The sequence below is a fragment of the Rattus norvegicus genome, chromosome 15 (assembly GCF_021556685.1).
Source record: "Rattus norvegicus strain SHRSP/BbbUtx chromosome 15, alternate assembly SHRSP_T2T, whole genome shotgun sequence".
Lineage (NCBI taxonomy): Eukaryota > Metazoa > Chordata > Mammalia > Rodentia > Muridae > Rattus > Rattus norvegicus.
In genome coordinates, this window is record NC_141548.1 from 54,117,132 (window position 1) to 54,142,896 (window position 25,765).

A 25,765-nucleotide genomic window follows, 5' to 3' on the forward strand; every position below is an offset into this window, starting at 1 on the left:
GAAACAATTTGCAACTACTTCTGTAAACCTGGTCAAAATCCCATGGCTGGGGAGGTCATAGAATCCAAGAAAGAAACTATTCATGCTGCTTCACTAAATGGTCATGTTGTCAAAATACCTTCTAAATATGTGTGTGTGTACCCACCGATTTGTGCTGTGCTCAACCTTGATCAGAGAAGCATCTTTTCGTAGTGGGCAGCACTTAACACAGAAACTCACATATGGTGGTTTGAATGAAAATGGCCCTCATAGACTCATGGGAAGTATCATTATTAGAGGTATGGCTTTGTTGGTATGAATGGGCCACAAGAGATGGGGTTTGAGGTTTCAAATGCTCAAGCCAAGCCCAGTGTCACTCTCTCTTCCTACTGCCTGTGGATCCAGAGTAGAACCCTCAGCTCCCTCTCCAGCACCATGTCTTCCTGCCTGCTGCCATGTTCCTGCCTTGAGGATAATGGACTAAACCTCTGACCCTATAACCCTCTGACCCCAATTAAATGCTGCTTTTTGTAAGAGTTGCCGTGGTCATGGTGTCTCCTTACAGAAATAAAACACTGACTAAGACAGTCATACATGGTCAAAACACAAGGAAAGCAAGAGATGGTGGAGTGCTCAGCCCCGAATGGGACATCTATATCAATCATCCTCTCCCAGGCTCAGAAACCATCACAGCAGAGGGATCACAAAGAACACAAGATAGCCAACAGATAAAATGGCATAGTACTCCACTCATAGATCAGGACTAATATAGTTCAGCTGTCATCAGAGGAACGTCATTCTGCAGCAAATGGAACCAAATAAAGACCCACAGTCAGCATGTTATGCCGTGTGTGAGAGATCTTCAAACATTCAGCCCTAAGCAGGAAGTCTCCATCAAGTCCCTCTCCTCTGAACTCAGAGAACCCTGCAGAAGAAAAGACAGGCAGCTCAGCCTAGAACTGTCTGTAACTCCAGGATCTGACAATTTCACACAGGCATCAATATAGACAAAACACCAGTACATGTAAAATAAAAATGAATAAAATTACAGAAAAACAACTATGGGTGAAGGAGGAGTGGGACTGGAGAAGTGGGAATGGGGAAGAGTGTGGGGGAAGAATAATGGTGTGTACACATAAAAACAAAACCCACTCACTTTGGCTCTAATTTTAAAATAATTTTAAAAGTATATCACCCAGGACCATCAATGAGTCAGTGTTTGCTGTCAAATCCCACAACCTGCATTTAGTTCCTGAGACGACCGTGCTGAGAGGAAAGAACAGGCTCCCACAGGTTGTCCTCGGACCCCAGCATGCACACTGTGGTGTGCATAGACAAAAATAAAATGTAATAAAAAGTTAGAAAAAACAGTAATGGGAAAAGTAACAAGAATTTAATAAATTCCTAGACACATATGAACTACCAACATTAAATTAAAAGGACATCAACTACTTTAAAGGATGCAAAAAGTCAACAAGTTTGTATAATAAAGTTTCCTAACTTAAAAAAGAAAAAAGAAAAAACAAGATGGTGGGATCAATGGCACTTTCTACCAAACCTTCAGACAAAATCCAACAGCAATGCCCCTTACAGTATTCCACAACGTAGAAAGGACAGGGACACCACCAAACCTAACCCACAGAGCCAGCATCACTCTGAAACCACAAGTGGATATGGTCAGAAACAAAGACAGTAGTAGGACAATTTTCCTAGTGAACATAGACCTCCCCATAAGACACCTGCAAACTAAATTCAAGAGCACTAAGGAGTACCTGCTGTGTAAGCATGAGGACCTGAATTCAAATCCCCGGCACCCACATAAAAGCCAGGAGTAAATCACTTAGGACTCACTACAAGATATGCTACTCTAGCTTTTTGTTTACCAGAGATGCCCCAGAGAACAGGGCCTGGCCCTTAGCCAGTCTCAGCAAATCACAGCTGATTAAATGTGTGAACAGGCAAAGCACTGCATTGGCTATTACAGTGGTTTGAATAGGTATGGCCCACATAGACTCATGTGTTTAAATGCTTGGCCCATAGGGAGTGGCACTATTAGGAGGTGTGGCCTTGTTGGAATAGGTGTGGCCTTGTCAGAGGAACTATGTCACTGTGGAGATGGGCTTTAAGGTCTTATATGCTCAAGCTATGCCCAGTATAGCACACAGTCTCCTGCTGCTGCCTGCAAACTAAAATGTAAACTTTGGCTCCTCCAGCATTACGTCTGACTGCATGCCGCCATGTTTCTTTCCCACCATGACAGTAGACTGAACCTCTGATCCCTGAGCCAGCCCCAGTGAAACGTTTGCCTTTACAAGAGTTGGTGTGGTCATGGTGGCTGTTCACAGCAATGGAACCCAAACCAAGATAGCTACAATCCTGAAGGACAGAGGGCCTATCTCAGAAAGTCACACTCGGGAAAGACCCCTCACCCACTGCACAGCCTCTGGGAAAATGAACTTCGAGGTAGCAGTAAATAGAGAGACAAATACTGCTTATGAAGAGGAAGTTTTTCTTTTGCACCCAGATACCAAGAATGTAATTCTTGCCTCAGGAAGTGGGGGAGAAAAGCTCCACTGGACACCAACTCAGGTTTTCTGCCTGGGGTCCTTCTGCCGAGTTCACAACACAATAAAATAAAAGGTCTTAGCTACCACACAGCACATAGACAGAGATTGTTCCTTGAAGCCATGAGATTTATTTAATACTATAGACAGACAGACAGGTAGTCAACAGCATGGTGACGGATCTGAGGAGAGGAATCAGGGCCCACACAGCAGGAATAGGAGTCTCTTCTTATACCTTTCTGGGAATGAGGAGGGTTTCACAATGCAAGCCTGAAGCCAGACTCTCGGACTCTTGGGCAGAAGGCAGGATGTGTGGCCACCCATATCTACGTTGACGTAAACTCATTTCCCAGTAAGAGGGCATGGCCCCCAGAAGTCTATTGCCTAGGGACACAAAAGCATCTCAATAGGTGCATGTTGGTGTCTATGTAAGGCATTGTGGCCTGAGCAGCAGCTAGATTCTAACATCACATTTTCACAGAAAACATATGCCAGACCCTAAAGGCCATGCTTGGTTTATCCTGATTTATCTATCATTTCTCATGTTCGGCGCTGCTGACAAAAGCAAGCAGGCCTCCTGCACAGTGGCTTTCTCTGGCAACTGCAGACTCTTCCTCCTCACAGCCACACCCCCAAGAGCCCTACCACACACACCCTGCCACAGAAACACTGAAGCAAAGAACCAGCCACTCACCAGCGGACTGAGGGGAGGAAGCTGCCCTGTTTTTCTCAGGGACACAGAATCCTGTATTGAAGTCTGAAGAAGTATTTGAACCTAGCATTACCCTGCATTTAGCAAGCTGAGGCAGAAGAATCACAAGTTCAAAGCCAGCCAGAGCACACATAGGAAGATCATGTTTAAAAACAAATCATGAATATATAAATAGCTTCCTCTTGTGTGCATGCTGTGTGAGAGTATGATTGTGGGTGACTAACAACTATCTCTGTTGAGACTAGAAAGAAAGAGGCACTTAATAAAGCAGTTGAAGGAAGATGTTTGAGGCTGACAGGAGACTTCACTTCAGTACTTTGTAGGGTCTAGTCAGGTCGTTTGAGTCGGGAGACCCAGTCTTCACAATACACCCGGCGAAGTGTTGGAATGACCTCAAGCTAACCAAATTCATGGGGGACCAGAGTACAGTTAATTAATTTCCATATGCCAAAGGGACCAGGTACTTGAGTTTACTCACTAACCCTTTTCCTCTCTGGAATAATCTAATTGGAAAGTCACCTGAATTAGCTATGTATCTCTAGAGAGCCAGTCTAACCTTTGTGACGCACACCGGTCTCTACCGTGGGGGATTATCACTTGGAAGACAGGCTCCATGAGGGCTTTTGTTTCTCTTACTCACTGCTGCATCCTTGGCAAGTCAACAGAGTTTGGGGAAGGGATGTATGTGTGAAACATTGGTGCACACATGTGTTCACCCACCCATGTCTGTGTTCACATGTGTAGAGGCCAGAGAACAGCCTTAGGTGTCATCCTCAGACACTGTCCACACTGCTGGTTTTGACTTGGCTGTTTCAAGTGGACAAGGCTGACTGACCAGTGAGTCCCTGCATTCTGACTCCACTTCTCAGTCTTGGGGTTACATCATATGCCATCATACCTGGTTAGTCCAAGGGATCGAACTTGGGCTCTCATGATTACAAGGTAAATACATTTCCTACTGAGCCCTCTTCCCAGCTCTTGAAGCATTTCTTAATCAACATAATTTTAGAGTGATGAAACTTTTCTCTCTGTGCCCTTGGATTGGGTAGGCTTTTGTGAACTTACATGGGTTAGGAGAATGCGGCTGCCTGGCAGAGGTATTGGTACATCACCATCCTACCACTAGCATCCTCTTCCCTTGCTGGTTCTAAAGACACCACTGTCCAGCTAAAAACTGGCAAGTTTTAAATAAAGTTCACTGAAATTTGGTTACAGGGGCTTTCTTAGGTGTCCCTCTGTTATTCCACCAGCTCTCAGCTCTGCCAGCACATGAAGGCTGAGGCAGGAAGATCACAGGCCAGTCTTGACTATACAGAGAGATCCTGTCTCAATAAACCGAGAAGGGAACCAAAGAAGAAAGAAAAGCACATTAGAAGGCAGAAGGAGCTAATGCTGAACAAAGTTGGCCCAGTTTGAGACGAGAATAACATTGTCTATTGGGGGCTTTTTTTATTCGAGAGAACTTACAAAATAAAGGATGTGTATAATTCAAACCACAGGACAAGACAGACGGGTGCATAACTAGGGGAGGTGAGAAAATGAGAAAATCAGGCCAAGAGGCAGAATGGGGGAAGCAGGAAAGGACTTTAACTGAAAATGTTTCCTACAACATATTCTGATCATGGCTTCCCCTCCCTCATCTACCAGATCCTGCCTGCCTCCCACCCATTCATCTCCACGACATCTTTCTCTCTCTCTCTTCAGAAAATAAGCAGGCAAAAAAAAAAAAAGAAAGAACAAAAGAAAGGAAAAAAACACAGGAAACACAGATACATACAAAAACAAAACCCATAAAATCACAGTCAGAGACCATAACATACAAACAAAACACCAGTAAGATTTTGCAAAAAGCCCAAACAAAGCATTATGAGAAATTATCATTGCGATTATTCTGTATTAGCCATCTACTGCTGGGTATGGGACCTGCCCTTGAGTGTGGCTATGTACCCAGTGGGACCGCATTAAAGAATGCTGCTTTTTTTTTTTTTTTTTTTGGTTCTTTTTTTTTCCGGAGCTGGGGACTGAACCCAGGGCCTTGCGCTTCCTAGGTAAGAGCTCTACCACTGAGCTAAATCCCCAGCCCCAAGAACGCTGCTTTTTCCTTCTCAAGAAGTTGCCAGTTGGAGATAACTCCTGGGTTAGAGATGGGAGCTTGTGTCTAAAGGACATAAAAAAAATATATAGAATATTTGGGAGAAACCCAGACAATCATCAATATACTAAAGAATAAGAACCCACCCACATCTCCAAATAAATGAACCCCACAGAATTCCTGTGATTAACCTATAAGCTTCCACCAAGGAAACACAATCATATAGAAGGAATTAAAAATTACTCTGACTTTGGGCACCTTGACCAAATCAACTTGGCAGGGAAAATGGTTTGTTTTGCTTATGTTTCTACACCACCGTTCATCACCAGAGGAAGTCAGGACAGGAACTCAAACAGGACAGGAACCTGGAGGCAGGAGCTGATGCAGAGGCCATGGAGGATGCTGCTTACTGGCTTGCTCAGCCTATGTTCTTATAGAACCCAGGACCACCAGCCCAGGGATGGCACCACCCACAGTGGGCTGAACCCTCCCCTATCGATCACTAAGAAAATGTCATACAGCTGGACCTCACGGAGGCATTTTCTCAATTGAGGTTCTCTCTTTTCAAATAACTCTAGCTTTTCTCAAGTTGGCATAAAACTAGCCAGCACATAAGCCAAGTTCAATTTATGTTTATGAGTGTATACTCATGAACCCCACAGAATACTGACTCCCTTCCTAGAAACTATCAATTGTCTGTAGCCCCTCAACTAGGGGTGGAGGACTCAATAAATCTGACTGGCCTGACCTTGCACAGACCACCACGGCTGCTGTGAATGCAGGGTGCACTGTCCTGGTTCCGTACCAACCTGGTCTCTGGTTCTTACAACATTCCCAGCCCCTCCTCTATAATGGTCCTTGATCCTTCTGAGGAACAGGTGTAATTGAGATGCCCCATTGTGACACAGATCCTATTTCTGTCAACACTCACCAAATTAACCACCAAGCAATTAAAAGGGCATAAACCCACATGTATAATGAACACAAAAGCTGGGTGTTGTTGTAAAAATATAAAAAATGAAAAATGCTGTCTTTTATCCCACTCTAGGTCCAGCACCGCAGTGCCCCAAGATATCTACTAGATATCTTCAGCTCAGTCAGCAAAGCCTCTCACCCCATCCCATATCACACTACCAAAGGCCTCTCTCTGAGCCTGGCAGCAATCTCTCTACCTGTCTAGTTCCCAAGGCAGGTTTCCATGCCAGAAACACACATCCCAATTCCACAGCGGCCCAGTGTCTCCAGCTGCCGCACACTTCTTACACTTAAATTGCTACATGAAAGAACACACAGCACAATAACCTCTGATCGAATTGATAAGATATAATTGCCCACCTAAACATACAAAGCCCTGTGCACATCCGTCCCTTAAGAACATTCTTAACAACCTGTAAAGGTACAGTGTGGAATCTTAACATCCGCCTCCATGTTGTCCTCTCCTTGTCTCCTCCTCAAACTTTTCTCCTGCCCACCCTTCCTTCTCATCCAATGACAGGCCTTGTTCTATCCTGTACCGGCCCTCACCTGTATTTTACAAATTAAATGGGGAGAAGGTTCTGGTGAAGTCACCTGAGTCCTGAGTACTGACTAGGCAGGCGGCCTTGGGGCAGTAGAATTAGCATCAAAATACAAATAACTCCAGGGCAAACCACAACAGTTGGTACTCAACCAGCATGCACTGGAGAAGTGCTTTTAAATGCGACTTGGATAGGAAGTGAATCCGCCAGTTAAACACAGGGAATTAAGACGTTTTCCGAAGCACGAGGACTAAAGAACGTTTGTTTCCTGTGTATGTTTTCCCAGGAAGCCACCACGGGATGCAATTAGTCAAAATTATAAATACACTAAGGAAAACAGTATGCAGGAAGAAACAGCAGCACAATAAACATGAAAATGGAGTCCCGGGAGACTGGGAGAGACGCAGGTCAAGATAGCTGTGTCGCCCCCCTGTGGAGGGCAGGGCACCCACAGCACTCAGCAGAATAGATGAGAATACAAAAAGAAAGTTTCAGAGGTTCAGGTTTTATTGTGTTTAACAGATTATGTTGGGTGTTTAGGAAGGGAAAGGGGGTTGCTACAAAAATAAGTACATTTTCAAAGTAAGACAGGCACCGCCTCTGGGAAGGTGAAATAGTATATAAAAGAGGAATGCACTTGTTAGTGTGTGGAGTTTCTAGTGTTTCTGGAGCAAGGAGAAACTGAACAAACTCTTTAGTTTCCCCTGCTTTTAGTAACGTGATTTCCGCGCCAACAGGTGATGTACACAGGCTGTATGCTCCACATGGCTTTGCTGTAGGTAAACTACAGTTGCCACAAGGCAAAAAGCCAAACCCACATCAACTGTTCTACACGTCTGACGAACTGATCAGAATGTAGAGAACTATTGTCTTAGGCTATCGTTGGTCCCCTTGATATACGTTCATTGTCCAGAGCTGTGTCTACCCTACCACCATTGTGATTTATTAGGTTACTTCCTTCAGCCACCATAGAGTGTCATGGCCAACAACACCTACCAGCCAAAAGACAGCTTAACACTAGAGAAAGAGAGAGCACTGTTTTTCCTACATGTTTTACATAATATAAGAGCCTAGAGGATGAAGATCCGAGGATGCTGAAGAGTCTTCCTGAGTCTGTGCTCAGCGTGGGGACTGGGACAGCTAATAGAATCAAGATGAGCAGAAGGGTAGGAGTTCGTGGAAATAAGCCGGAGGAAGGACACTGCCGAGGCTTATTTTCTCCCTCGGGGCCCCATGGCCCTTTGGTTACAGCATTTCTCCTTCCCAGGTCTGAAGCAGGACCCCCTGAAGACTCAGAATCCGTCTCACTGTGGCCAGATCCTAAGCAGCAAACCTGGGCCAGGGTAAAATTGTGATTCTCTCCGTTGTGGCTGGCTTCAGGGGAGGTAACTCCCTGATTTCTTTCACTTGCTTTGGAACGGAGTATAGAGTGAGGAGAGGCGGGGGTGGCAGAGCAGGAGAAAGCCAGAAGAATGTTTCTTCGGAGCCTACTTGCTATGCTTCACTTTGGGCTGACATTCCCTCATCCTTAACATAATTTAAGATGAAAGCCCCAGCTTCCTATCCATCTGCCGGTTGCAGTCATCTTTGCCCTACCTGAACTTAGTGTGGATCGATTTTCTGAGCAAACCAAGGCAAGTGGGAACCCAGGCTGCCAACCTGTTCTTCACAGTCCAGTACAGAACCTGGCTGTTCTGGGAAAAACTGTCTCTTTCATAAATGCAAGGTGGTTTTGCAGCCATGACCCCTTCGCTTATTTAAAAAAAAAAAAAAAAAAAAAAAGACCCTGACATCTAGGTTGGTACAGACTGGGTTCATTGCTATGTGTTTACTTATTAACACTATTTAGGTCTTTCTGGTTTTAAGACCCATCCAAGGGCTGGGCTCTGGGCACTGTGCTACAGGTAAAAGGGAAATAGACCCTGAAAACCTGAAGCAGGACAAAGGAACGGGCAAAGGGTGTGCTCTGCTGCCCTCTGCTGGTCTTTGTGGGAAATTTTTACAAAGCAGGAAGTTACAAAGTCTGTTGAGGGCAAGCATATTTACAGTGTACTCATAGAAACACTTTAGAAACCTCACTAAGCTTCCACAGCCTGTCTGAATCTTTTCGATTTCTTGGGAGGCCAGACTTATGTCCACTGATGTCCAATAGTCCCAGAGATTAGGTTTTGTACCCAAGTTCACCCAAAGTGACACTGGTAGCCAGGGAACCCACAACCTGTCAACAAGATGAGGCCTACAGCTATTGTGAGCTGGGTAGGAACTGTGCCTGCTTCTTGTCACCCTGGCTCTGCCTCTTTCACCTTCTACCTTGCCTGAAAAGTAGACATCAATAGCCAAAATGTCTAACACTAGGATCCCATGTGGTTCCAAAACCCCTGCAAATACATCCGAGTTTATGTGGCTTCTTTTTCTACTCCTTGCAGTTTATTCCATTTGCTGTAACTGGAAACACTATGGAAAGGGCGGTCTGTAAGCATCAGAAACATATTATTCCCAGTTGAGGAGGGAAGCCTAAGATCAAGGTGCCTGCACACTCAGGGTCTGGTGAGGAACATCTTCCTGGTTCACAGACAGTGACTTGGTGATCTGTACACACACAGAGGGGTGAAACGGCTCTGGAGTCGGAATTCCATCATGAATGATCTGTCCTCATGACCTAGTCATCTCCCAAGTGCTCCACCTCTACTGTGAAGTAATTAGCCCACTGATAAAGGACAATTCCCCAGTGCACTCACCAGGATGGCCAAGGGCACATACCTTAGGAGGTGGGGCCTACGTGGGAGAAGTAGGACAGTGGGACAGGCCTTTGAAGGGTACATTGGAACCGGACCTCCTCTTCCTCCCCCTCCTCCCCCTCTTCCTCTTTTTCTTCCTCCTCCTCCCCCCGCCACTGCCATGGAGTTGTTAACAGTGAACATACATGGTCCCCCTCTGCAAATCTTTAGCCTTGTAGATAAAAGAATTTTAAAATGATGCCAGAGGAAACTCAAGGACAATTTTGTTACAGTTGGAGAGAAAAGGAAGGCAGGCATGCTTAGCAACAGAGTGGCATGGGGACATAGGGGTTCTGAGACAGACAGATAGACAAAGAGACACGGAGCCCCTGAGAATGTCCAGGCAAGCAGGTTGAGGGTTTTAGTTGGTATATAAAAAGTGCGGGGGGAGTTATATTTTGTGAACTGGAACTCAGAAAGCAGAAGTCTTAAAGTGACTTCAGGGGTTGGGGACTTCCTGTGTACATGAGCAGGCTCATCCAGGGAAAGGTGTCCTTCCATCCTTTTAACAGGTATTCAGCTGCCTCAGTTTTTCCTAGAACATGGCCTCCTGGTCAGGTGATCAATAGACCCATTTGGATAACTCTTAAGGGATGGGCCAATAGTATAGAACCTCATAATCTTTGGGGCAGCTTCCAATATCATGTCTCCACCTAGGGCCAGAGGTTCAGCTCGGATCCACTTCTTTTGCTAAAACCTCATGAAAGAGAGTAGATTATAAAGAACTAAAGAAAGAAAAATAAAACCTATGAGACAGGCACGTGTTACCAGGAGAACACGGCCTTCTTTTGAGGGACTTCCACAAAGCCCAGCTGCGTCTGCCTTCCTCCCTTCCTAGGTTGTTTTAGGCCTTGAGGAGGCACAGTCCTCTCCTTCCATGTGGCCTTCTAAATTCTGAGCGTGATTGTGATATCCCCCCTTTGCCTAAGGTTAGCGTGTGACCAGAGACACAGGAAGCGAAGGCTGAAGGTACTTTGGAGAGGAAAGGACCCACTCTTGACCTTCCAGCCTGCTGGGTACCTGCCTGCTGTACTACCTAACAACTGTGGTTGACCAAGGCCTTCCTGCCACAATACTATGCCCCAGCCCAGGCCCAGAACTGATGGGACCAAGTGACCCTGGGCAGCTCTGAACCCTGAGACAAAATAAGTCTTTTTCAGGTACCTTATCACAACCCCCCAGAAAGGTGGAGGAAGACTCTCTACTCCCCGTCACTTGGAGGTTAGGATTACAACATATTCAGTTCATCATCCCTCTCTGCCCAAAAGATTCTTCTCTGGCATTGCTGTGTAGCTGCCAGAGTCTTGTGTTACCCACCTCAGTGCCAAAGGCCAGCGCTCCACCTCTAGAAGTTCCGTTTTGCTGCAGCAAGGCTGAACTGTGAGTGTGGCATTCACTCAGAGTCTTCTTCAGCCCTGCCTCCCAGGACCCAAATTCAAATGAAGCCACAGCCTTGAATTCTAGCTCCTTTTCCTTAAGCTATGCCTGAGAGGGATTTGATGGGAAATGGAAATTGACATTTGCATTCATATAGAACCCCAGTCTTTCATTAATTAATCAAGGCTCTAAGCCACCTAGACAAATCCTCCAGGGAAAGCTTGCAGCTAAGCCCTGGTGCATCTTGTTTGGAAGGAAGATTTCAGATGATTGCAGATGAGGACAAATCTGGCATCAGGCTGTCTACAGCTCGACCCCTTTTCTTTCTGTGATAGGATACATTCTGCACAAGAAGGCTCTGTTCCTTTATTCCAATGTGGAGAGTCTCCTTCCCACTTTCCTACCCTCCTTCCCACCTTTCTATGCACTCTGCGAGCAGAGCACTCCAAGGGCTAAAAGGAGAGAAAAAATCTCTGGGGTGAGGGGATGCTTTCTGAAGTAAAGGAGAAAATAAAAAACAGTCCATAGAGTATGGTTTGAATACCCACCCCAATGGCCAACTGGGACAGGTGCTGCTCCAAGGCAGTGGACTGAGTTAAGTGTCTGAGACACTTGGAATCACAACTGCACCTCTGGGTTCCTCGAGTCATACACTAGAACATACTGAGGAACGCCCCCCCATAAAGGACAAGAAGGCTTGTTGCAAAAATGTATGGAAGAAAGAATCAAGAGATTGCTATACAAATAGGAGTGGGCCCCAAACTGTCCACCTCATAGAGAAGTTATCTCAGGGAGGAAGGTGTAGGCTTGGCAGAAAGATATGCAGAGGACAGAGGGGTGGGGGGTAGACTGAGTTGAATATACTTCAAGCAAGCAACATGGAGGGCATCTTAATGAGTAAACATATATCTACATAAATATGTGTACATAATATGTCATATTACATGTCTGTTATTACATATTGTATATTGTATATTATTTAAGTATATATAATACTAAGACAGACATCACCCTAACCCACTACTTATGCTTGTCTTCTGTCCCCTTACCCACCCTAGCTGGGCTTTTAAAGGTTGGTGCTATGGCTGCTAGTCTGTGTACGGCATGTTGGGTGGGAAAAGGCATGCAGACTCACCCACATGCCATTCACAGCCACAAAGAAAGAAGACGAGGGCTGGGGCCGGCAGGTAGAGGGGGTTCCATGCAGACTAAACTGGAAAAGAGGGTTTTTCACCTGGGGCTGAGAAAACCTGAAGGGTGAAGAGATGAAGGCACTCCAGGTCTGGGTGGCTCAACAGGAGGAAGCTGGGGCTGGTACCACAGGGCTATCGTAACTGGAGACCTTAGATAGCGGGGAGTTGGGATTGGACTGGGTCTGTGTTTGCTCTTCCGGGTCAGGGCCACAGTCATTGATAGAATTGGTATTCTGTTTCTACAGTGTTCTTGCTTAGCCTGTGTGTACGACCACCTGACCAATTCTGCCCCCCTCATCTTTTAGGTCTAGAGCCCCTCTGTCTACCAGTTACCACCGCATGTTGGCTTCTGGTTATTTTTAATACTTGGTAACCACCCAAGTAATTAGCACTTTATTTCACTTAAAAAAAAAAAAAAAAACTAAATCACCACCCTCATTGCCCAGTATGCTCCTCTCTGGTGGCCCAGATCCTACTGTGTCTGCTCCTGTTGCCTCCCTCAACGAGGCATCAGCTTGGCTTGCAGCTCAACAACAGCTTCCACTAGACAAAACATGGAACACTGACCCAACTCCAAACAAATGCCTTTCTGTGGACCTAAGAACAGGGAGGAAAGCAGCTGAGACAGCAGTCAAGGCACAAGCCCCTGAGGGTGAAACCTGAAGCCTTTACTGCTGTGCTGAAAGGACCCCCAAACCACAGGTCACCATGGCAACCCAAATGGCTCATCCAAAACTCGAGGGTCATCTTTAATTTACAGAAGTGACACTTAGCAACAGGGTAGGCGGGGCGATTGTTCTACTGTCAGATTGTGAACTCAGGGCATTCAGTCTGCAAGCCACAGAGCTGAAGGATTTGGGCACAGCTGTTCTCCCCTCACGTGCCAACATTCAAATAAAAGGTTCCTTCTGCTATTGAGGAATGTGAGGCCAGGGGCAACAGGTGGCCATGAAGAGGTAGAGATAGAAAGACAATGGCTACAGTAATCAGACAAACCAGGACGGTGTTTCATGAAAAGGGCGTTTTGTATATGTCATTGATAACTTTTGTAGAGGAAAAGTGGATGTTCCTTTTAGAGTAGGGAGATGGTTTCCGACACAGCCATGTTTCCTGAGGCAAGGGATAAATAGAAAGAGCAAACCTTCTCGTGTAGAATCGGGGCATCTGCATCCCTGTGGTGTGGTGTTGCCTGGCAACACACAGGATGCATCATTCTACTTCATTTCAGAAATACAACTATCTTCTGGCATAAATAAGTCTCATGTGCTGTATATTCTTAAAATTATTTGTTTTATATCTGAAATTCACATTCACCCAGAATTCTTTATCTTTTTATTTGCTAAACCTGACATCTCTATTATTATTTTTTTTAGAAGAACAGGAAATGGAAATTCACATAGAGTTGGGATCAAGATGGAGTCCAGGACATAAGGAGAGGTTGATGGGAAGCCATCCAGTGAGCACCACAGAGGATGTTTCTAGAGACTAGATCTGTGATGCCTTAACACACAGAACATATGTGAGAGAGTCGGCGTTTGCACTTAAAGCTGTGGCACAAGCCAATGGTTAACTAGGAGATGTGCAAGGGGAAACGTGCTTATTCAAAAATATTTTAGCTAGTAGTGAGCAAAACTTAAAGAACATTGAGCTTTCTGATTCTTTTCATACTCATCAGCCTCCTCTTCGAACCGCTAAAGTAGAGATTCTAGTTTTGCTCTGCAGGGGGCAGCATATCCCTGCAAAGAGATCATCAACTTTCCTCCTTCAATATCCAAGGAAATTTAAGCATGAATAAATCTAAACGTCAGCTCTCGAGACCTGAAAAAGGGAGGAGCCTCAAAAGGAGAACGGAAAGTGTGCATCACGTTTGTCCAAGGCAAAATCCACCATACCCCTGCCCCCACTCAATAGGTTTGTTTTTTGTCTTTAACTTTGCTGTCCACTTTCTAAAACAAGATTCAGCACCAGTTCAAAAACTGTCAAATGGATAAAAAGCTATGTTATTTTGAGCTCTGGACCGTTTCTGGTTAAATACACAAGAAAATGCATGTCTGTAATACTCCCAACACAGATCGCCCACCTCCCTGAGGCCCTGCTGCCTAGCTGGCTCAGATGGCACCGGGCTCAGTTATCCCCAGGAGGCACCATCTATAACTGAAAAGGACTTTAGCACTAGTTGGCACAAAATGCCGGAGTAGCACCAACACCCACATCTGATTACAGCTTTTTACAGGGCTTATAGGGTTCAGAGACTATCTGGTGCCACGCCATTAGGAAAATCACGTGGTTTCCTCACGGTTAATGATTGCCAGGCTCTGAATAAGTGGCCCAACCTTTGTATTTAAAGAACAGGTGATCCACCCAGACAGACAATCCCTGGCTCACCCTGGGAGCTGCAGAAACCCTCTATCAAAGAAAGACAGAGCAGGGGTGGGGGGTTGGTTTAAAGAAAAGCTGGGAATCAGTTTTGTTAGCAGCTGCCCAGTTTCTCTTTTCCAGTGCGGCCTCCCTGGAAGGCACCCGCTGCTCCCCAGAACCCAGACGTCTGCTCCCTTCTTCAGGCAAAGCTATCTGCAGGCGAGTTTAAACTTGAAGGTGTTAATTGCCCAGACCAGGGCGTTTGAGTGCTTGTCTAATTTGCTCTGGAAAATGGGGTGTTGCCTCAGTCAAAGGAATCTCACTGTGAGCAGGTGTGTCAGGCCCTTCCAGAGAGCAACTCTCGGGCTATCGCTGGGCTGGGCCAGATGGGCAAGGAGTGTCTGGCCTCAGTGCCATTTCCTCACACAGGGCAGCCTTACTCCTGATACGCTTTGGACGGAACCAAATCTAAATATGCTGAACAAAAAAAGCCCTGGATTTAACCAATCCTTTCCTTCCTCCTCCCGGAACTGTCCCAGAGAAGTGGTTCCATAAATGAGTATTGAGCTTAAGAAAAAAAATAGAATAAATAAATAAATATCCCTTAGCCAAGCATAGTGGCATATTCTTGGAATCTCAACACTCAGGAGTCTGAGACAGGAGGATGACTAGTTCCAAGCCAGTGAGGAATCCATAGTGAGGCTCTCATTCAAATCGTCGTTGTCATTATCATCCAATGAGGAGTTTTTAACAAAAACTAAAGATGTTACATCATCTTGCTATCTACTTCATAACTAAAAATCCCAGTAAGCACAGTATCCATGGCTGGGGCTGACGCTTCCATTTGGACATCAGAATAAGGAAAGGAAGAGTTAAGAGAAGAACAGAGAAGACACTAGCTAAAAGGCCTTTCTATCTTTGACATATGCTCACCTCTCTCTCTGCCAAGCAAATGGAGAACTAGCCTTCAGGGAAGAGAATCAAGCCAGTCTCCATCTTCCCTTCTAAGGGCAAGTAGCCACTTCCCTCAGAGGGTGTCGTGTCATCTCTGGTAGCAGAGGCGATGACCCAGCTGTAGGGAGTAGAAATTCAGAGATGTCACACATCTCATTCTGCAGGACAGGGATTGGTTCACAGACCTCGAGACTTCCATCACTGGCCAGGAGGACACTGAGAAATGCCCCCTTTCTCTTCCTCTAGGGTTCTGGCTGGGAGGCTCCCTGGCTAAGCTTCTCATCCCCATTCTGTGGCCCCAGAAAGTCAACCTCCAGAGGTGGGGTTTTGATTTCTTCCATCGCTGGTGTGCTATGTACAAGTGGAGCAAGGCAGGGCCTTCTTCGATTTGTGGTAAGTTGTAATGGTCCCCACATTGGTCTGTTCTCTTTCCTGACCTCACAAACCCCTTAGAAGGAAGGATCCAGTATTGCAAGGAGCTACCATTGCCCTTAGAGACAAGCCTGTAAGCCCTATAAACCCTCCGTCCTGGAATACTAATTTACTCTGTATCTCCTAACAGCCTGTATCCATTTACTCAGTCCTCTACAAATATTTGAGAAAAACATAACCTATCAAGCTCTTTTCAAGGCCTAGGAAATACAACATCCCTTCCTTCCCAGAGCATTTAGCCCACTGGAGAATATGAAAATTAAATACACAGTTCTGAAGGATACTCAACATCTAGACAAAGGAGGTGCACTTGCTGTCCTGTAAGATTTAGGATCCCATTTAACCCTACTTGCTTACAGACTAATACCTTAACTTGTCTTCGTGTCCTGGAAGGTCAGAGAACATGAGAGTCCTTGTCCTAGACCAGAAAGAAGCAAGAGACTTTCGTTCTTATCCCCTCTGAGCAGTGTGAAGAGTGGTCCTTCCCTCAAGCTCTACTAGACCAGATGAATGGTCAGTGCTCTCAGGCCCTAAGTAGCATGCTAGCTCAGGAGGTCTCTGCTTATAGTCTACCCACTCACTAGCAGATAGGAAAGAGGTCTCTGGAAAGTTATCCTTTTCAAAGACCCTTCCCTTGTTCTTCAAGGTCATTCATAGCAAACACCAGAGAAAGGGCCCAGGGGGAAAGCATACATGGGACCTTACATTCCTAGAAGTCTCAGCAAGAGATTTGCAGTCTCAGAATAACTCCTATCTCCATAGCAACTTTGCTGGGAAACTTCCCAGACTCAGAGTTGGCTCCTCGCCTCTTATTCTCTCCTTTTTTGTTTGTTTTTTACATTCCATTTTAATGTTTAACCTGGTAGGCCCGGATAGCCACCAACAGAAGGTAAGGAGGCAGGATCTGTGTTCCTTCCTGCTGGCAAGTGCTCTGAGGTGGCCTTGGGTAAAGGGCTTAATTTCTTCTTTCTCCCCTGTAAATGGAAGATAATGATATTTTCCTACCACCTCTTCAAAATTAATTAATGGTTGTGCTGACCTCTGGGTCTACAGATGAAAGGCTGTCATTGCAAGCCACATGCATCAACATTACCTCATTACCAACGTCATATCGTCATTAACATCATTTCATCATCATCATCATCATCATCATCATCATCATCATCATCAAACGACACCATAGCGACAGGTCCAGATGATAAAAGTTACAGAATTCCCACACGAAGCTCCTGAAAGCTTCCCTCTTGCTAAGCCTTTCAGCCTCTTCTTCTACACCTTCCAAAAGAACCAACCAACTCTCCTTACCTTTGGCATCTCACTCTCAGCAGCTAAGGACCGGCTATCCTTGGACCCCGGTCTCGCACACCCTCACTTGACTGTGCCTTTCTCCCAGCAACTGAGCCTGAACACGGAGGACAAACTCCAAAGGAAGACAATTAAACAAATGGACCTGGAGCAGGGGAAGGCAGCCTTGAGACACTGTCAGAAGATCTCAAGTGAAAAAAAAAAAAAAGGAGGGCTTCATCCCCAGAATCTCACACTAAATGATTAAGTTATTAAACCTTTTGTACTTCCTGTGTGAAATTATACAGAAGAAGAGTATTTCCCTTCAATATAATGTAATAATGTAGACTACTACGTCGGAGGTTCTCAACCTATTGGTAATCAAATGTTGGGTATCCCGCTGTGAGATGTGTACATTACACTAGTAAATAGTAAAGTTACAGTTATGAAATAGGAACAAGATAACTTTATGACTGGGGTCACCACCTCATGAGGGACTGTATTAAAGGATTGCGGCATTAGGAAGGCTGAGAACCACTGCTCAGTGTGGGCCATTTTGTCCCTGGGAGCTCATCAGTCTTTAAACTCAGTAAGATGTTGGATTCTGGTGGAAGATTGTGATACTCTTGGTGTATTAGTGTTTTCTGCTGCTATTGACGACAAGAAGAGATGACAACTAGAGGTTAGATGAGTTTTGGAGAATTAACGTTTCTTTAATTCATGATTGTAGAGTGTTGGAGGTCCTTGGGGCATCTGTGTTTGGGGCATCGTCTTGCTTGCCGATGGGATCCCTCCAGAGTCTCACAGCCTGAGGAATCCATACAAGAGACAAACTGGTTTGTAACAGACCCACTCTTGGGGATGAGACACCATTCTATTTTAGCCGATCAACCCATCAGAAAGACCTAACCATCGTGACCTCATCATTTCTAAAAGATCCCACCTGGTCCTACATCGTCACAAGGGGGACCAAATTATGACAGGAGTTTTGGTAGGCTCTAAACCATAGCACCTGGGACTTTGACTTAGCCAGCTGCTTGCACTGAAATGAATTGCTAAGTGGTGGTTTGCTGCACTCTCCTTGTTGCTGAGCCTGGTTTAGCCCACATCTCTGTTCCCCTGGGAATCCACCAAAATGAATGGCTTGCTAAGTCTTGTTGATTATGATTCAAGTACCTCTTGGCTATAGATTAGCATTCAAATGTAAAAGCTGCTGAAAGAAAAGTTAGGCTGACTCAGCCACTCAGGTCAGTGATGCCCAGCCCACTGTGTAATGGCAAGTTGCATAAGGACACTAAAGTTGTGCTTTGAGCTTTTGGGGACTCAGATATGACCTGGTGGATATCATTTGTGCTTCCTCCTGTGTGCTAGACATTGTTCTGCTCCTTTGGTATAAAAAGAGTTACAATCCTCAAACAAAGAAGCAAATTCTAGGGCTGGAGAGATGGCTCAGCGGTAAGAGCACCCGACTGCTCTTCCAGAGGTCATGAGTTCAATTCCCAGCAACCACATGGTGGCTCACAACCATCTGTAAAGAGATCTGATACCCTCTTCTGGTGTATCTGAAGACAGCTACAGTGTATTTATATATATAATAAATAAATAAATCTTTAAAAAAAAAAAAAAAAAGAAGCAAATTCTATTATTGCCTCTGCTGTACAGGAAACAAAACAGAAAGACAAATGGCTTAACTGCCACACTCCCTGTGGCAATGCTACCCTGGGAAGCGGGTCCTTCTAACTAGAAGAAAGTCAGGTGAGCAAGCCAAGGAGAAGCAGCACACACACACACACACACACACACACACACACACACACACACCGTGGTCTCTGCCTCAGTTCCTGTCTCCAGGTTCCTGCTTGAATTCTTGACTTCCCTCAGTGACTGAGATGTGGAAGTTGATGTCAAATAAATCCTTTTCTCCGCAGGTTGGCTTTGGTGAGTCTCTTATCACAGCAACAGAGACCAGAGTCCTGAGCTAAAAGGTTCAACATGAGACTTTAGAACAGTGGTTCTCAACTTGTGGGTCGTGACCCCTCTGGGGGTCAAACAATCCTTTTACAGGAATTGCATATCAGATACCCTGTATATTGCACCATATCGTATTATGACCCATAACAGTAGCAAAATAACAGTTATGAAGTAGCAGCAAAATAATTTTTTGGTTGGGGATCACCACAACATGAGGAACTGTATTAAAGGGTCACAGCGTTAAGAAGGTTAAGAACCACTGGTTTATAACCTAAAGGCATTTGCATGCAAAACAAACAAAAGAAAACAGGCACAGTTTGTCACAAAAGTTAACTCAAAGTAGGTCTCAGAACTGCGTATAAAAGACATAAGATTCCTAGAAGATAATACTTTTTTAAAATCTTAATTATTAGAGATTTGGTATAATTTTTTAAGCCCAAGGACAATTTTCTTTAAAGCTCCAAAAACTTCCCCAGAACAGATGAGCTGTAAATCTCAGCAGGCGCCCAGAGAAAGCAGAGGTACCTTTTAAAAACACACCCACGGAGGCAGGATCCAAATTGCTGACTTGAACTTCACTAAGTTTAAGACTCCTCCTGAGAAGGTACTAATGAGAAGACAAGGAATCCTTGGGAGAAACTATTTCCAGAGCACACATCTAATAAAGAACTCAGGACCAAACATGCAAAGAACTCTTGAACCTCAACAGGCAATCCAATTCAAAGCCAGAAGGTAGGACCTGACAGCTCGCCAACCAAGATACACAGACAGCAAAGTGCATGTGAAGAGATGCTTAACAGCGTGTCATTAAGGAACTGCAAATTAAAAGTTCTGCCAGGTGCAACTGCACTCCTGTTAGAATGGCTAAAATCCAAAATCACCTCACAACCGTAACTGCTGGCCAAGATGCAAAGGCGAACCATTCATTCACTCACTGCCAGTAAGAGCATAAAACAGTTCTGATACTTCATGAGACAGCGGCATGCGCTATGGTGGTTAAAAGTTGCTGCACAAACATGGGAGCAAGGAACAGAGTTCAAATCCCAGCACCTATGTGAAAACTGGGTGTGGTCCTATATAGGCCTGTAACCTCAGAACCGAGAAGGTGGGGCTTCCTCACTGGTAGCCTAGCTCTGTGTTCAGTAAGAATCTCTGCCTCAAAGGAACCAAAATATAGAGTGATGATACCTGACAGCTTCTTCTGCTTTTGTACACAAGCACAGGCATACATACATATACATGTGTGTACACCACGAATGTACAAGCTCTGTCTCTCTGTCCCTGTCTTTCTCTGTCTCTCTGTCTTTCTCTGTCCTTGTCTTTCTCTGTCTCTCTGTCTTTCTCTGTCTCTCTGTCTGTTTGCTTCTCTGTCTCTCTTTCACACACACACACCACACAGTCCCAGGGATAACCTCAGATTTTAATCACTGCCTTCCTTATTTGGAACAGGATTTCTGTTGTTCAGCGCTATCTACACACCAGGTTACCTGGCCTACAAGCTTCCAGGAATTCTTGTGTGTCTGCTTCTATCTTGCCATAGAAGCACTTGGGATTACAGATACATTTGTCTGTGTCTAGTTTACACATGTTCTAAGGATTTGAACTCATGTCCTCATGCTTGACCCTGTGCTGTCTTGGCCTCATGTCAACTTGACACAAACTAGAGTTAACTGAAAGAAGAGAAACTCAATTGAAAAATGTCTCCATAAGACCTGGCTGTATGGCATTTTTTAAAATTCGTGATTGATGGGGAGGACCCAGTGTATTGTAGGTGAGGCCGCCCCTGGGCTAATGGTTCTGGGTTTTATAAGAAACAGGTTGAAAGGATGGAAGCATGCCAGTGAGCAGCATGCCTCCATGGCTTCTAATCAGCTCCTGCCTCCAGGACCCTGACCTTAGTTCCTGTCCTGACTTCCCTCAGTGATAGAGTAGCATGTGGAACTGTAAGCCAAATGAACCCCTTCCTCCTCAGCTTGCTTTTAGTCATGGCGTTTCATCGCAGCGATAGAAGTCCTAACTAGGACACCCAGTGAGCCAGCCGTCTCTGCAGCCTCATGACTATGCCTTGCTAAGTGTAGCCACTTCTTTTGTATTTGTGTCTAGCACAAGTCCTGCAATTTTACAAGATGGGATTGCCACACTTTGCCTTTCAGAGCCCTCTGCTGTCACTGGGGCATGTAAAAGAAATAAGTCAGCCTTACTGGCAGAGAAGCCAAATAGCGAACAACGGGCAAACCAATGTGTGGCAGAAACAGGACATAACAGATCTTACAGCCACACAGGCCAGCCATGAAAGTCCTGTTTGCTCTGGTTCCTGGAGGAAGGAACATTTAGGGGCTTCCTTTGTGTCCACTGAGCTGATTCTTTCAGTCCTCACAAGACTGAGAGTGGGAATTTTGATTCAGATTTTACAGGTAGGGACAGAACACTGCGGTGCAGAAGCTCAGCAGTACAGGGTCCTGAACATTGCACAATCAGCAAGAGCTATCTGAAGCCCAGGCTGTGGTTTTTCTCTCTCCCAGACTGATAACTGAAAACTACCCACAATGCTAAGTTCCTCCACCACCCACAGTCCTCAAGCCAAATCGTCCGGCATTCAGACATGGCCACTGAACCTTGACTGGGAGCAAAGGGAAAATTTTCTGCAGAATCTAGTGCAATGCCTTCCTTGTCTTTTCTAAGGTGCCCCAGTGCTTGCTGGGTGATCCAGACAGTTCATCCACCTGTTGTCTTCCAACAAAATCATCAGGCAAACCCCAGAGCTGAGTGAGTTTGCAGAAAACGTATCTTAGAAGTACTTTAGGGCTGTGAAGATAGTTCAGTTGATAAAGTTCTTGACTTGCAAACGTGAGAATTTGAGTTCAACTCCCCCACCACCACTGCCGGACCCATGGAAAACTGCAGATCATGATGGTGTGGTTTTAATCCCAGCCCTGGGAAGGAAGAAATGGACAGATTCCAGGGGATTGTAGACCAGCCAGCCTGGCTAGAGGACTTATTAAGTTCCAGGTCAGTTACAGATCTTATGTCATTAAAAGAAGGAGGAGAAAGAGAAGAAAAGAAGAAAAAGAAGAGGAGGAAGGGAAGGAAGAAAAGAGGAGGGGGAGGAGAAAGGGAAGGAAGAGGAGGAAGAAGAGGAGGAGGAGGAAGATGAAGAAGAGGAGGAGATAGGGAAGGAAGAGGAGGAGGAAGATAAAGAGGAGGGAGAAGAGGAGGAGGAAGATAAAGAGGAGGGGGAAGAGGAGGAGGAAGATAAAGAGGAGGGGGAAGAGGAGGAGGAGGAAGATGAAGAGAAGGGGGAAGAGGAGGAGGAGGAAGATGAAGAGAAGGGGGAAGAGGAGGAGGAAGATAAAGAGGAGGGGAAGAGGAGGAGGAGGAAGATGAAGAGAAGGGGAAGAGGAAGAAGAGGAGGAGGAGGCAGCAGCCAAAAGCCAAACAAGGTGACATTGGGTATGGTGGCACATGCCTTTAATCCCAGCACTTGTGAGGCAGAGGTAGGTAGATCTCTGAGCTCCAAGCCAGCCTGATCTTCACAGTGAGTTTCAGCATAACCAGAGCTATACAGAGAAACCTGTCTCCAAAACAAAACAAAACAAACCTAAGGTGGGCAGCTGCCTGGGAGCTACTAGAAGAATGAGAGGTTTTCTGACCTTCACATGCATGCACATAAACTTGTAACACACACACACACACACACACCTATGCATTCATATAAAGAAAAATAATACTTTAAAATCCCTTCTAGGTAAATACTGTTGGGGGGGGGCACATTTGAGCCACTGTAATCTATAATAGACATGGCCAGCTGCATGCATGGGCGCATGCGTACAATCTCAGCACTTAGAAGGCTGAGGCAGGAGGATAGGCCACAGAGGGAACCTTGTCTAAAATTAAGAGATGAGAAAAAGAGATGAGAAAAAGAAGGAGAGAAGGGAGGAAGGATAGAGGGAGAAGGAAGTAGGGAAAGGGTGGGATGGGAGCGGAGAGGAGCTTTTAAAAGAAGGAGTCATAGAGGACAACCCAACGTTCGCTTCCTTTCTGCATTCATGATTGAGAGCTGATACTTCTTACTTGCGTATCAGTGAGTTGTTTCAAAATGAAACCAGAACACTCTTAGCCTTCAGGTGGCTCTGGTAGCCAGAAACAGCTGTAAGTTCTATGACGACCGTGAAGTAGGACAGCATTTTTTTTTTCCAAAACAAAGACTCAAAAAACCACAACTGCAGTTGGTGGGAAAGCAACATCCTGGTTCTGAGTTTGCAGTGCCCTAAGGAGGCATCGTGGGGCCAGAGGAGAGGAGGGGTCACCCAGGAGCCCCTGTATTGTCAAGATCTCAGAGATGTTTCTCAAAGATAAGCACATTATTTTTTTTTCTAAAAGGAAATGCATAAAACTTAGGGCTAAAATTAAAGACTAGTGTTTTCTCCCACAATCACATATAGGTCTGTGAAAGAAAGACCGTCTCCTGCTTCAGTGCTTACAGCTAATTCCAGAGGCCTGAGAGCGATCTCTTGAAGCCATGTAAAGAAGGAAGGGGAGAGCTGACTCCATTGGATGGAATTTCCTCAACAACCTACATGTGGCAACGCGCTCTCTCTCTCTCTCTCTCTCTCTCTCTCTCTCTCTCTCTCTCTCTCTCTTTATGTGTGTTTGTGTGTGTGTGTGTGTGTGTGTGTGTGTGTGTGTGTCAAAAGTTCAAAAGAACATGGTTTTGACCTGTGTGCTGTATGTAATGGCAGACACATGCTGACATGTTTAAGATCTTTCCAGTTACAAACATTAATCATGCAACTGGCCATGATGGTGTCATTCCATAGCATGGGAGGCTAAAAGAGCAGGAATACAAGTTCAAGGCCACCTGGGCTACATAGCAGGTTACAGGACAGCCTGAAGCACCAAGAAACCTATCACATTCCCATTCTTCAAAGACTTTTATATACATTGGATCCCTAGTGCCTCCTTGTGGAATCCCACCAGATGCCAAGATCCCAACAGATCCCAAGATGGAAACAGGAATCACTACCACAGCCCTGGGTTCCAGGCCTTGTCTGCCAGCACTGGAAAAGCAAGGACCCAGATCCAAGCCCAGACTTCCCAAATCCTAACTGCATTTATGAACCCCGGGTCTCCACTCTCCTGCTGGATTTGAGCTATGTCACCAACTTGTATGAATAAGGGCAGAGCCAGAGTGAGTCTCTCGGGGCTCTTCTTGTCCTCTTGTGTGAAGTGAGGGCAGGTTGGGGTTTGTTAGCTAAAATCAAGGTGCCTGCAGAGCCAGGAAGACCTGGAGGACAGTGTGTTTCTTGCCTGCATCTTGAAATCAGCAAAGACCCAGTCGTGATCACTCCATGTCACTCCACCCTGACCTCCCTGCTTTAGACTGTTTTCTGTTATTAACACCACCCCCCACCCTAACCCCTAACCCCCCCACCCCTGTGACTTTGTTTGTAAAGAATGGATTTATTTAGGTTCTCAGTTCTGGGTGCTGCAAATCAAAGATCAGAGAGCCACCATCTGTTGTGTCCTATGCCTTACTGGTAAGCCAGCCATGATGACGTTCATCTCCAGCTGAGAGACCTTTGTGTATAAATCCATCGTAGTTGCTAAATCACAGCCTCATTATGTAGTTTTAGAATCCACCAAAGCCATGTATCTGAATTCTCCCATATGGGTTACCTCATATGAATATCTATCGATTGTTCATTCATTTGATCAATCACTCTGTGGTGATCAATCTTCATTGTCAATTCAGCTGGACTTAGAACCACTTACCTCTGGGCATGTCTATGAGGCTATTTCCAGAAAGGTTTAACTTGAAGAAGGAGAACCCAGCCTTAGTGAGTGGTACTTGTTTAATTGGCTCGGGTCCCAGATTGAATAAAAAGGAGAAAACGGTCTGAGAGACAGGAAATCACTCCTCTTTGCTTCCTAACTGCAGAAGCGACGTGGGAGGAGCTGCCTCATGCTCCTCCCACCACTCGATAGCCCCTACCCTCGAACCGTGAGCCACAGTAAACCCTTACTTCCTGAAGTATGTCGCAGCAACAGGAAGCGTGCACACTCCTTCAGTGAACACTGAACTTCCGCCATGTACAAGGTGCTGGCGATGCAGTAAGGACTGTGCCCTGCAGCTTAGCAGATCTCTATGCAAGCTGAGATGCTGTGCACGTCTGTGAGAGTCACAGGGACGCTGATTAGCCCTGGGTCTCCCAAGCTTTCTTCCACCCAGCTGCACCAACTTTTCCTGTTTCACCCTTTGGCAGTTGGTACCTTTCTAGTGCCTGACACACAGGAAACCCTTAGATAAGAGAACACAACAGTCTAAAGTGTCTGAAGACTGGGACGAGCCCTTTTCCAGTTAATTCTCGAGTTTGTTTCCAGCATCTTTCCTCTCTTGTCCTGTAAACAGCTCCCCTTCCTCCACCCCTTATCAGCCAACTGCCTCTGCTTTTTCCCCATTTCCAACTTGTTGCTCTGTTTGCACTATTTCTGTAACCTTCCTGGGCTTTCTCTTCTGCCGTTTTTTTTTTTTTTTTTGTTTTTTTGTTTTTTCTC

General features: G+C 45.5%; 1 protein-coding gene and 1 long non-coding RNA gene across 10 annotated transcripts in view; one reads left to right on the forward strand and one right to left on the reverse strand.

The window, feature by feature from the left end:
• Cysltr2 (cysteinyl leukotriene receptor 2) overlaps positions 1–25,157 on the reverse strand; it is a 111,152-nt gene extending 85,995 nt beyond the window's left edge. For 4 of the 9 annotated variants that reach the window (XM_087584856.1, XM_087584863.1, XM_087584860.1 and 1 more), the window contains exon 1: positions 24,983–25,155. Coding sequence is in view for 1 of the 9 variants with exons in the window: in XM_087584864.1 (XP_087440990.1) it covers positions 24,983–24,992 (10 nt within the window). In the remaining 8 variants the exon portion in view is untranslated. Of the gene's footprint in view, positions 1–24,982 lie in introns of all 9 variants that reach the window. The other 5 variants (XM_087584857.1, XM_087584861.1, XM_087584862.1 and 2 more) reach the window with 5 other exon arrangements.
• On the forward strand, positions 14,576–19,165 carry LOC148001039 (uncharacterized). The gene is made up of 4 exons (XR_015638938.1): positions 14,576–14,788; positions 15,770–15,916; positions 17,009–18,662; positions 18,870–19,165. It is a non-coding gene; the product is annotated as an uncharacterized LOC148001039 (long non-coding RNA).
• Positions 25,158–25,765: the final 608 nt, after the last annotated feature.